The 11,609-nt window shown below is 62.9% G+C and overlaps 3 protein-coding genes across 3 annotated transcripts in view; 2 read left to right on the top strand and 1 right to left on the bottom strand.

Annotated features, from left to right (window-relative positions):
- CHLRE_16g648350v5 (uncharacterized protein) overlaps positions 1–3,329 on the bottom strand; it is a 9,481-nt gene extending 6,152 nt beyond the window's left edge. Inside the window, exons 1-7 of the mRNA XM_043070752.1 lie at positions 3,135–3,329; positions 2,190–2,879; positions 1,822–1,933; positions 1,490–1,533; positions 927–1,225; positions 553–628; positions 264–354 (exon numbers count right to left, since the gene is read on the bottom strand). Of these exons, the coding sequence (XP_042915395.1) occupies positions 264–354; positions 553–628; positions 927–1,225; positions 1,490–1,533; positions 1,822–1,933; positions 2,190–2,879; positions 3,135–3,212 (1,390 nt within the window). The 5' untranslated portion in view covers positions 3,213–3,329. The remainder of the gene's footprint in view (positions 1–263; positions 355–552; positions 629–926; positions 1,226–1,489; positions 1,534–1,821; positions 1,934–2,189; positions 2,880–3,134) is intronic.
- Positions 3,330–4,220: 891 nt separating this feature from the next.
- On the top strand, positions 4,221–10,373 carry CHLRE_16g648300v5 (uncharacterized protein). The gene is made up of 11 exons (XM_043070751.1): positions 4,221–5,221; positions 5,555–5,635; positions 5,917–6,080; positions 6,331–6,536; positions 6,762–7,029; positions 7,286–7,355; positions 7,630–7,752; positions 8,246–8,405; positions 8,627–8,713; positions 9,002–9,122; positions 9,492–10,373. Exons 1-11 carry the CDS (start codon positions 4,640–4,642, stop codon positions 9,553–9,555), a joined length of 1,926 nt encoding a protein of 641 aa, XP_042915394.1. The 5' UTR covers positions 4,221–4,639; the 3' UTR covers positions 9,556–10,373.
- Positions 10,374–11,000: 627 nt separating this feature from the next.
- CHLRE_16g648288v5 (uncharacterized protein) overlaps positions 11,001–11,609 on the top strand; it is a 1,106-nt gene continuing 497 nt past the window's right edge. The window contains exon 1 of the mRNA XM_043070750.1: positions 11,001–11,609. This exon is cut by the window's right edge and continues 497 nt beyond it. Coding sequence (XP_042915393.1) covers positions 11,138–11,365 — 228 coding nt within the window. The 5' untranslated portion in view covers positions 11,001–11,137 and the 3' untranslated portion in view covers positions 11,366–11,609.

Genomic DNA, 11,609 nt, shown 5'->3' with positions numbered 1-11,609 from the left:
TGTAGTCACACATGCGTCATCCGCAGTGAGTGTGTGCGTACAAGCAGGTGGCATGTGCAGTTCCCCTTCCCCAAACAAGACTAACATGCTGTTTCCCAGCCTGGGCTCCCTGTCGTGTGCAGTTCACAGCGCAGTCCAGCGCACCTCATACAGCAACAGCGAAACAACACGCCAGAGCGCAGGCCTGCTGCCTGCTACCGCCCCCCCCCGCCCCCCCCCCCCGCCTGCTCCTGTCTGCTCCTGCCTGCTACTGCCTGGCTCACCGTCCTCGTCAAAGGTTGCGAACAGGCGATGCATCATGGCCACTGCGGCGGAGGCGCGCTGCAGCAGGCCGGGGTTGCCCAGCGCCGTGATCTGTTTGGGGGCGGGCGTGGAGAGCGGTGTAATAAAATTACAAGTTTAGGGGGGTTGAAGTTGTGTGCAGGGAAGGGTAGTCAGGAGTTTGCGAGAGGAATCAAACGGCGGGCGGGATCAAGCGTGAACGTGGTTGGTGGAATGCATACCGTACGGCGGGATTCCGGCAGTACAGTAGGACACACGCTAGCTGCGTACCTTGATGGCCGCGAAGGCGGGCCGGCCGGGCTGCTGGGCGGCCATCTCAATGGCGGACAGGAAGTGCTCCACGTGCCTGCAGCATGAAGGGAGGCAGGCCGCGGGCGGCGTGTGTGCGTGTGTGTGTGTACCGTACGTGTGTTTGTGTTTGCCTACGTGTGTGTCTATGGTTGTTCATGTAAACCACTGAGGCCCCACACACATGTTTACACACACACGCACACACTCACACACACACACACACACACACACACACACACACACACACACACACACACACACACACACACACACACACACACACACACACACACACACACGCACGCACGCACGCGCGCATGTGTCTCCACACACGGCCGCACGACACCACCCACCTGTCGCACTGCTCCTCCGACTCGTAGTCGTACGTGCGCCCCACCACACCCAGAGCCCGGGGGCTGAGCGTCTCCTCCTTGGGCCCGGCGGCGGCGGCATCAGCAGCAGGCGCCGCGGCCGCTGCCGCCGTGTCAATGCCAGGCGCAGCGCCGCCAGCAACAGTGGCCTTGGCGGCGGCGGCGGCGCTGGCGGCAGGCGGCGCGGGTGCGGCGGTGGTTGTGTCTGTGCCGCCGCCGGCGGTGCTGGCACCCACGTCATCCTCTGCGGCGTAGTCCAGGATGGCGCCCACACCCGAGGCCTGGCGGTAGGGGGAGGAGGCGGCGTGACACAGGAGGCGGCGGAGCGACGCAGGAGGAGAGGGATCATGGAATGAGGCGGAAACGCGGGAACAAACGCTGGACAAGGTGCCGGCGCGGATGAGAAGGAGTGCGGTGTGGGACGGCATGAATGCACCACGTGTGAAACCGTGCAGCCAAACAGACGTTCGTCCAGCCCCAACCCACATGACATGTCATCGTCTGATTCGTCTCCCTCCCTCCCTCCCTCCCACCCACCCACCCACCCGCAGTCGCTCCACCGTGCGTCGGACCTCGTCCACATCCTCGCCTGCGTGTGCGTGCAGCATTGATGACAACTCACAAAGGTGACATGATGCTGACAACGTATCACGATAACCTTCTGTGCCTCCCTGCTGTCACAAAATGATACTGTTGTTTGAGCTCTGCCCCGTCAAAGTTCCGCCCGGCGCGCCCGTTATACGTGAAGCTCGCACTGCATTTTTGGGTGGGGCGGCAATCCGTTTGGGACCTACTTCTTTAAGCTCGGGCACTTATCAAGCCCCCCTGCCCCAGCCCCGCTGCATGCCTGCACACACGTAAGGCAGCACACACACACCGGCGCAGAAGTGTGCGAAGAAGGTGGCCTTAATCACGGCGTCAGCCACCGCTGGCACCAGCGGCAGGCGGCGAGTGGCGCCCAGTAGCGTCTCCGCGTTGTCCACCAACACCTGCGGTGTGTGCGTGTGTGTGTGTTAAAGAGCACAAGGAAAACGTTGCGCGTGTGTGTGCGTGTGCGCGTGTGTGTATGTGTGTGTGAGGTTGTGTAACATGCGCGTGACTGCGTTTATGTGACTTGGGCCAATCCTTCCTGCGTGCGTGTGCGTGTGGTCGCGATGAGTGCAACAGGCTGCTATCTTCCGTGCTGCTATCCGCTGTGCCCTTGCGAACTCTGCCTCCGAAACCCACACAAAACCCAGGTCGCACATTGACGCCGCACGCACGCAGCACGCCGTACGCGCGCAGCAGCCGCCACGTGCTCTGCCCCTCGAACACAGCGCGATGGTCGGTGAAGGACAGCGGCGGCGGCAGCGCGGCAGCAGCTGTGGGCGCCGTGGCCCCAGTGGCCGTGGCGGCAGTAGCAGGGGCGCTGGTCGCGGTCACCACGTGCACGGCAGCAGCAGGGTTTGCGCCAGCGTCAGCGCCTGCCAGGGCGGGGCGTAGGTGGCTGAGCAGCTCCTCATCTGCTGGGTAGGTGCCGGGCGCGGCTGTAGCAGCGGTAGCGGCTGAAGCAGCGGCAGCAGAAGAAGCAGCAGCCTTATGCTGCTGCCCAGCGCGGGAGAACGCGAGCACGATGTCTGGAGCTGAATCGGCGGCCGCAGTGCTGTCATCGTCAGGGTGTGCGCGGCGCGCCAGCGCCGACGCGGCCGCGGCGGCGCCGTACGCCCGCCAGCCACCTTCGCTGCCGTGAAGTACGGCGCTGGATCCAGCGCCGCCGGTGGTGCTGGCACCGTTGCCGCCAAGCGCCAAGCCAGCGCCTCGAAAGGTTCCAGCAGGTGTGAGTGGGCGGGGCTGGCGGAAGCTACAGCCCAGAGGCCTGAGGCTCCCGGCTTTGTCATGCTGGGCGCTGCTGCTGTTGCTAGATGCCGCCCGCGCGCTGAGCGCGCTCAGAGCGCCCTTTGCGACAGGGAGGAAACGAATAGTACAGGTTAAGCCATGGGAGGGGCAATTGGTACTGGTGAAACGTGAGGGGGCGCTGTGGTGGCTGCCGACGTCAGCGCGTGACGCCGAGCCAACGGGCCTCTTTTCGGAAGCAAGACCTTAAGCAAACACGCTCCAGGGCTGCTTGGAGTTGCGATGCACCAGAGAAACCTTACGAGCAGCAACGCAGGTGCGTGCGACGACGCTTGACGGAGTGCCATTGTGCCTCACCTCGAGCGCTCCTTGACTCACGCCCGGCAATGTAGATTTCCATAGCGAAAGTGTCAGATGTGCAGAGCTGCGTGTCATCCAGGCAACCGGAAAGAGTTTGGCGCGAGAACCAAGTAGTTGAAAAGCGATGATTTCGGGACCACTTGGAGGAATCACACACCGCAGTAGCAGTGCAAGAGCTTGTTAATGAATAGCATCAGACTTTACGAGCCCTGACCGGTTTCACGTCGAAGGCTCAAACAATTCCTGGACTGACCAATGGGAGGTGATTGCGTGCAATTTTGAGGTGAAACGCGCCAGGCATAAATACCTCCAACTTGCTGGCCTTGCACTGATATGACAGTCAGCACCAGCGCGACTTTCAGACCCCAGCTTGCAAGAAAGAACTGCCGCTCGCTTTTCCCAACCGTTACCCCTTGACGCCCCTTGGCGGCCCCCGCAGCTTCTAACCAAGCAAGGGTCTGCTCTCAACGACCCATTCATTCACTCACTTCATCATCACAGACCGCGCCTGCTCTTCTCATGCTCCCTCTCCTGCCTGCCGCCTTCGCTCCCGCTACCACGGTACCCGTTTGGACGGCACAGTGCCACACCGACGCTTGCCCGGGACTGTCAGGGGCCGCAGCTGCCGCTGTTCAAGCGGAAGCTGGACACGTGCGCACGGTATCATGACGGAGGAGGGAGGGGTAGCAGGGGGTGTGTCGTGGGGTGTGTATAGACAAGCCACGACACGGAGGACACCCCTCGCCTGCGCGGCTGGTCCACGAGCACCACCTTATGACCTTACTTAGTATGTATGTGATGGTACTAAGGATGTCGAACGCCCCCCGAGTCCTGGCAACGCCCGGCGGGCCGCGGCGGGAACATTGCGCACGTCCCCGTCCGGCAGTTGCGCGCAGGCTCCCGACCCACATGCTACATAGGTTGCATTTGCCAGTTCAAGTCACCGAGAGCAGCCAGCGCGTCATCCTGCGTCATCCTTGAAGTGCTTCGGGGAAATGCTTCGCCAAGACGGCGAACCGTGGGCCATCCGGTGGTCGATTCACAAGCAAGCTTGCTCATAGTATAGGCGATCGAATATATAATCTATTGCAGTTTTCGTCGAGCGCTGTGGTGACCGTTTGGCCAGGATGCCAGGACAATGCTTTTTCCGCTCGCCGAACCTCCCACGCCCGATTTCGGCGCCTTCGCTTGGCTCTGGCTCATCAACCACAACTTTCAGTCGAATTTGCGTGAGTTACACACCGGACCACACACAACGCAGCAACACCTTCCTTTTGCCAGCGGCGCGCCGTTATCCCGATCGACTTGCCCTAGGCTTTCCAGTGACAACAACCAACATAATTGAAAAGGCAGGGTTTGCTTAGGAACGCATCTGTGGCCAGCGACTTTGCACACCAGCAGCGTATACCTGCAGTCAGTCCGGCCGCACCCTGCCAGCGCGCGCTCACCTGCGCCACGTGCTCTAAACGTCTAGCTATACCAGCCGACCAACCAGCTCAGCCATGGCGCACATGGGCCTGCGTCTGGGCTCCGGGCCTGGCGCTGGCCGGCCAAGCTGCGCACCATCGCCAAACGGCCTTCCGTCGTCCGCGCCCTCGCTAGCGCCCACCCTTTCTGCGCCCCCAGCCATATGCGGCTGCTCGGGATCCTTCCGCCAACCGTGGTCCTGGCCGGCGTCGCGGTCACAGCTCGCCGCGCCGGCGAGCGCGCTGTCGACGAAAGGCCCCGCTGTGCCGGTGCCGCCGTCCTTCGGCGCCCCTGGACTGAAACTGCAGCCGCGGCAACACCAGCAACACCAGCCACAGGACGGTGCTCACCAGGAGGTGGACGCGCACCGGAGTCGTGAGGAGCTGGAACAGCAACTGCGTCGCTCCGTGGCCGCTAGCACCAGCACAGCTACCACTTCAGCACCCGTATCCGCATCCGCATCTGTCGCCTCCTCCGCATCCGGCGCCTCGCCATCTGGGTCGGCGGAGGCGGACGCTACAGCTGCGCCAGGCGGGCTGGAGGGGTGGTGGGCGAGCAAGCCCGCCAACGACAAGCTCGTGTTCGCTGCAACACTGGCGCTGATGCTCTCAAACATGGTGCGTGGGTCGCCTAAAGCCACATATTTTAGGATTCGGTACTTTTAGAGTTGTGTGGCCGCGGTAGAAAGAGCGAAATGTGGGTTTGCGCGCAAACAGGGCAGGGTTGCCCAGCACTGCTGTGTGCCGCCGGCCGGGGAGGAAAGGGGTCGCAGAGCACCCCGCCCTTCCGCCGCACCGTGCTCGATGCTGTGGCTGCGTGTTGCGGGCCGCAGCCCGTGCAGCCTATGCAACTGTCACATGGCACCCAGCCGCGCTGCCGTCCACACGCATCCCTCGAAGCGTTATCCTCCCGTTCCCCCCATCCCTTCAACCCCGCCAATCTGTCTGCAGGGCAAGGTGGACATGAGTGTGGCGATTGTGCCCATGTCGGCAGAGATGGGGTGGAGCGCGTCCGTCAGCGGCCTGGTGCAGGTGTGTGGGTGTGGGTGTGTGGACATGAGTGCGGCGGGCCAGGAGCAAGGAGTGATTCGTGGCGGGTTTGTGGTGGGCGTTGCGGCGTGAAGGGTAGGATGCGGAATTGCCGCGGCACAGCCGCCATACGACGCCCTCGCTCTGTGCTGGATCCAGGTCTGGATCCAGGGGGCGGGCGCTAAATTGATACTGCATACACTCTGCCAGTGTGCTGCCGTTCCGTGCCGTGGCGGCCCATCCGCTCCAACCACCCCTCGGACCACCTTCCCAACCACCCCCAGGCGCTGTTCTACACCGGCTATATGCTGGCCTGCATCCCCGGCGGCTACCTGGCCTCGCGCTCCGGCGGGCGCCTGGTGCTGCCGGTGGCTCTGGGCGCATGGTCCATCGCCACCTTCGTGGCGCCACTGGCAGCCGCCACCGTGCCCACCCTGTCGCTCACACGGTAGGGCCGGCTGTGTGTGTGGAAGTGTGTGTGTGTGGGGGGGGGGGGTCGGTGTGGGGAATGGGAGGGCGGGAGTGGGTGCTGGAGATTGGGAGGTCGGGGTGTGGGTTTGCGGATTGCAGGGCAGTGGGGGAGGGGGTGGGAGCAGGGTACTGGGTTTGGAGCTTCCACGTTGGTTTGGCCTTGATCGCCCCTCCCACAACCGCACACCTATCCCCCTTTCCCTGCTCCTTCCCGCACCTTTCCGCAGCTTCGTCGTGGGAGCGGGCCAGGGCGTGGCTCCAAGCGCCGTGGTTGACATCGTGGCACGAACCGTGCCAGTGTCGGGTCGTGCCTCCGCCACCACCACCTCCTTCGGGGGGTTGCACCTGGGCACGGTGGTGGGGCTGCTGGCGGCGCCGCCCATAGTCAACAGCCTGGGCTGGCAGGCGCTGTTCTACATCTACGGCGGCCTGGGTGAGTTGTCGGTTGTCCGTTGGTGGTTGGCTGGTGGTGTGCGGTTGGGGGAGGTTGGCGACTGTTTCATGCTTTGGGAGAGGGTTGTTGCTGGGGCTCAGACGGTTTAAGGCAGCGCCGGAAGTTTGAATGGCCGTACGGTGGTGGCCACGAGTACATCCCTCCTCACGGCTCGGCTGTCAACGCTGACCCCGCCACACCCCGCCACAACCCGCCAACTGCCAGGTCTGGTCTGGTACGCCTGGTTCGAGTCCGTCATCATGCCGGAGCTGGCGGCGCAGGATCCATCCATGACCGCCGCACTCACCGGCACCGCCAGCGGCGCCGGACCCGCCTCGGCGGCGGACAAGGCGGCGGCCGCCGCGGCCGCCGCCGCCGCGCCGGCTGGCGGCGCCGCCGCCGTCAAGGCGGCTGCGCCGCCGGTGCCGTACCGCGCCTTCCTCCGCTCCAAGGAGATGCAGGCGCTCATGGTGACTCACTTCTGCAACAACATGTGAGCGGGCTTGTGGAAGTGGGAGGGATGAAGGGAGGTGTGGGTTCGCCCTCGCCAATTGCACTCAGGCACCATGCAAGGCCCCGTCCCCTTCAAGCACGGCAACGACTGTGCCACTGCTTCCAGACTCGCCACGGCGACGTATCAACTCCGCATCCATGCGTACCGTAGCCCATCCATCCCACGTCTGCTGTACCTGGTACTCTCATGCTCTTCTTCTCACGCATGCATTCCCATAACCCACACCTACACACAGGTACTACTTCACTCTGTTGTCGTGGCTGCCGACTTACTTCGTCCAGGACCTAGGAATGGACCTCAGCCAGGTGCGGGTTTAAGTGCGTGTGCATGTGTGTGTGTGCGTGCGTGTGCGTGACTGACAGGAAAGCACGAGAGGACAGCGCGTGCGTGCGTATTGAGTGAGCAGGAGACAGAAGGAGCGAAGTTAGTTGGCGATTGCTCCCTCCTTACCCGCTGTCAACCGTGCCCTCCCCTCCCTTGCCTCCCCTCCCTTGTCATCCCCTCCCTTGTCTCCCCTCCTCTCCCCTCTCCTCCCCTATTCTCCCCCCCTCCCCTCTCCTCCCCTCCTCCCTGCGCCAGGCCTCCTTCATGTCCATGGTCCCCGCCATGACGGGCTTCCTGGTCTCCAACCTGGCCGGCCGCTTCGCCGACTGGCTGCTGGCGGGCGGCATGCCGCTGCCCACCGTGCGCAAGACCGTGCAGGTGCGACACACGAGCGGGCGGCGGCCGGCAGGGGAGGGGAGGGGAGGGGAGGGGAGGGGAGGGGAGGGGAGGGGAGGGGAGGGGAGGGGAGGGGAGGGAAGGGAAGGGAAGGGAAGGGAAGGGAAGGGAAGGGAAGGGAAGGGAAGGGAAGGGAAGGGAAGGGAAGGGAAGGGAAGGGAAGGGAAGGGAAGGGAAGGGAAGGGAAGGGAAGGGAAGGGAAGGGAAGGGCAGGGGAGGCGGAGGCGGAGGGGGGCTGGGAAGGGGGGTAACGGGTGGGTGGTTTGCCTAGGAGGGCGAACATTGGGAGTGCATTGAGGCCGCCTACCACCTGCCTCTGCACCTGCCTTTGTGCCGGTTAGTTTCGCCCCAACTTCTCCTTCCCATCCCCAACCCACCCACGCAGTACCTGGGTAAGGCTTCACATCTTAACTAATCATGAATGTACCCCCCACCACCACCACCACCACCACCACACACCCACACACACCCGCAGTCCATCTCCATGCTGGGCTCCGCCGCCGCCATGACCGGCGCCCTGGCCGCCGACGAGCCGGCCTGGGTGGTAGGCTTCATGATCGCTGGCCTGACCGCCCACCCCTTCACCCTGGCTGGGCTGTTCTGCACACCCAACGACCTCAGCAGCAGATACGCGGGTGAGCGTGGGAGCGTGTATGGGTGTGTGGGCGTGTGGGCGCGGGCGATAGCAGCCGAATTCATCACTCCATCTTGCTTGGACGCCCAAACCCTCGCATAGTCACATTTGCTGACGATGGCTGCGGCGCCCACGCACCGCCCCTCCCACCTCCGGTGCCGTCTGGGCGGGCTTCGTTTTGTTGGGTTTTTCTAACTGCCCCTCTCACCTCTTCCCAACCAGGCGCCCTGTTGGGCATCTCCAACACCTGCGGCGCGCTGGGGGCAGTGACGGGTATCGCCGCGTGCGGACTGCTGCTTGACGCCACGGGTGAGTGGCGTGTGTGACCTAGCTGCCTAGGCGTGTGTTATGTCTGCAGTCGCGCACGTGTGTGTATGCGCGGGGTTTCGGGGCCCCTGGTGCCCCTCGCGTCCCCCCAGCTGCTGATGAACCGTCACCTCGTACCTCGTAGCATGCTCTATGACCTCGTAGCATGCTCCATATTTCTCCTGCTTCACTCGCACCTCGCCTGCACCTCCCCCGCCGTCCTCCGAACGCCACTGCCTCGACTCCCTTCACTCCCTTCACTCCCTCCACGCTGCCCCTCTCTCCCCACAGGCGGCAGCTGGGAGGCGGGCCTCTACTACCCGCTCATCGGCATGCTGCTGGCGGGCATCTACGCCTACGTGGCGCACTGCAACAACAACCCCATCGACTTCGACTCGCGCGACAACTCCAGGTGAGAGAGAGAGCGCGGGAGAGAGGGGAATGGAAAGGAAAGTCGTGGAGGGGAATCGCCAGCCAGGGCAAGGCTATGCGCATGTGGGGGTGGGGGTGGGGGGTGGGTGGGGGTGGGTGTGTCTTTGTGTGATTGTGTGGTCGGTTGTGTTTGTGTGGTTGTGGTTGTCATAGTGTCATTTGCCGTGACGGTGTGCCGCCACCTGAGCTGCGCTCCGGGGTGATGGGGGGTTGGGTGCTCGCCCTTTCGCTTGCTGTGTGCCTGACCACGCTCACAACCACCGACAAGCGTATAGAACCTTACGAAAGTACCATTTCTTTCCGCCGCAACCCATAACAATCCCGCCGCAACCCGGACGGATAACCGCAGGTTCGAGTGGGAGGACCGCATTCGGGCCAGCCTCAAGGGACTGGGCCTGCCCATCAGCGGGTAGAGCTAGATAGCCAGCCAGCTAGGTGCACATCTTTCTTTCAACCTGTCTAGCCACCTGCTAGCTAGGCGCCCCAGTACCGTGGATTCCGCGCGCTACGGTTCTGGCGGCGGGCGCACTCCATGCAAGCGAACGGTGCAAGGCACACGCGGACCCAAGCGCAATAAGCCGAGCCCCTGACAATAAGGGTCAAGCGCGGTTGCGTCCGAGGACTGCTGTTGAGTAAGCTGTGGGATTGAGGATGGTCGGATGGGAGATGCACAGGATAGGCAGAGCGTACGCGGACTAGTATGAGAGACTTAGATGCTGAAGCAGTGCCTATTGCAAGGCGTTTTGTTTGCTATCGCCAATTAGAAAGGAGAATAACTCGGGAGAGACGATCAGCCGGCCGTGGTTGCTCGAAGAACCAGCTCGAAGAGTGTACTGGGTGCGGTATGCGACACAGCGGCAGTCCATGCTGCTGCTGCAGTGAATCTGTTATGCTATGTTGATTGTTGGGTTTGGTTATACGTATGATGCGATGCTTGAAGGCAACATGAGTATGAGTGGGTGGGTGGAACCGCGGGGCGACGTCGTGCCGCACGGCAGCAGTGATGTGTGGGTGTGGTGTCGCTGTGCCACACACAGGAAGTTTGTGGACGGAGTTGTTATTCTTTGTTGTTGTCTTAGAGCCTCTTATAGCCTTCGACCGATTGCCCAGCACCTGTGTGCTCAGCTGGTCGTGGGCAAAGGGCTTTGTGCGATACCGGTACTGTAGGTTGCACGCTGCGTGTGCATGAAGGATGCAGTATGCACGTTGATGAATGTAAGGAATGCAACGCAATGTGGCATTCATGCCTGCTCCTGCCGCTTTTCTGCCGCAGCGAACTGCGGCCAGGGATGCACGTCTCCCATGAAAGAGTACATTGCGAGAACCCATTGCAAGATTGCAAGGCCTCTCCGGGCTGTGCTTGGGAGAGCCGGTTGGGGTGGCGGTACATGCCGGATTGCCGAAGCGGGGGCGGTTCAGCCATCCCGGATTACTTGGTCATTTGGTCATCTCGGGTTGGCGAAGCGGGGCGCTTGCAGTAGTTCGGTGGGGCCGAAACACGGCGGAGTGGCGACTGACCCCCCTCCCCAGATTGGCTGTGTGGGCCCAAGTGTCGGCCAAATCTCCTACCCGCCGCGCCCTCCAGCGCCCCCCCTCGCCCCCCTCCTCCAGGCCTTTGCCCCCCCCCCCCCCGCCGCCCTAAGGCCCAACGCCGCCCTAAGGCCCAAGCCACACGGCGCCTGGCATCCAGCACGCCCCTACCGCCATCTGTCGCATTCCCAATTACGGGCAGTATGGTGCGGGCAGGGAGCCACGGCCTTATGCTGCTGTCTGGCTGTCACTTGCTGCTCGGAACCGGGTGCCGCAGTCTTCATATTCTATCCCAGAGACTCCAACACGCAACGATTACACGTTATGTGCCATGGATTGTAGTGGTTTCTGAAGGAACACGGAGCTGCAAACTGCATGCACAGTTTTCCAAGCCCCAGCGCCCGTGCAATTCTTATGACAACAACAATGATTCAGGTGTAAATCTTGGCTAAACAACGCTGTGCCATGTCGCTCGGGCACGACGATGTGCAACACCAATCCGACCAGTCTCTTGAGCATGAGACTGCGATCGAGGATGCATCCGTCATCCATCTGCTGCGTGTGCTCATGGCGGGCGGCTCGGCCGCGCCAGGGGCCGCTCGCGACGGCAGTGGCGACGTTGACATGGAGACGGGCAGCGGCGACACCACACCATCCATGACCGCCGAGGACGCGGGATGCCTGCTCTGGTGAGCATCTTGGGAGGGAGGGGTGCTAGCAATGTAGAGACGGAGGTGAAGGTTGAAGAGGCCACGGGTTGCAGGGGTTCCCCTGCATTTCAGAGCCGGGGGGCCGCGACGCATTAGAGGGCACCCCGCCATTTTCGCATGCTTGCTGCGGGGATGGCTCCATACGATGGCCTCCTGCCAAGCACACCCTTTCTCCCTGCCGTATGTTTGGCTGCCCACTCCCACGCGCAGCCGTCATGACGCCTCCC

The sequence above is a fragment of the Chlamydomonas reinhardtii genome, chromosome 16 (genome assembly GCF_000002595.2).
Source record: "Chlamydomonas reinhardtii strain CC-503 cw92 mt+ chromosome 16, whole genome shotgun sequence".
NCBI classification, from domain to species: Eukaryota; Viridiplantae; Chlorophyta; class Chlorophyceae; order Chlamydomonadales; family Chlamydomonadaceae; genus Chlamydomonas; species Chlamydomonas reinhardtii.
Note: the sequence above shows the minus strand (reverse complement) of the source record. Positions and strands in the feature narration are given on the sequence as shown.

Coding starts and splice junctions, on each gene's coding strand:
- CHLRE_16g648300v5 (XM_043070751.1), top strand. CDS start 4,640: ATGGCGCACATGGGCCTGCGTCTGGGCTCCGGGCCTGGCGCTGGCCGG. Junction 5,636..5,916: donor CCGTCAGCGGCCTGGTGCAG/GTGTGTGGGTGT, acceptor AACCACCCCCAG/GCGCTGTTCTACACCGGCTA. Junction 6,081..6,330: donor CCCACCCTGTCGCTCACACG/GTAGGGCCGGCT, acceptor ACCTTTCCGCAG/CTTCGTCGTGGGAGCGGGCC.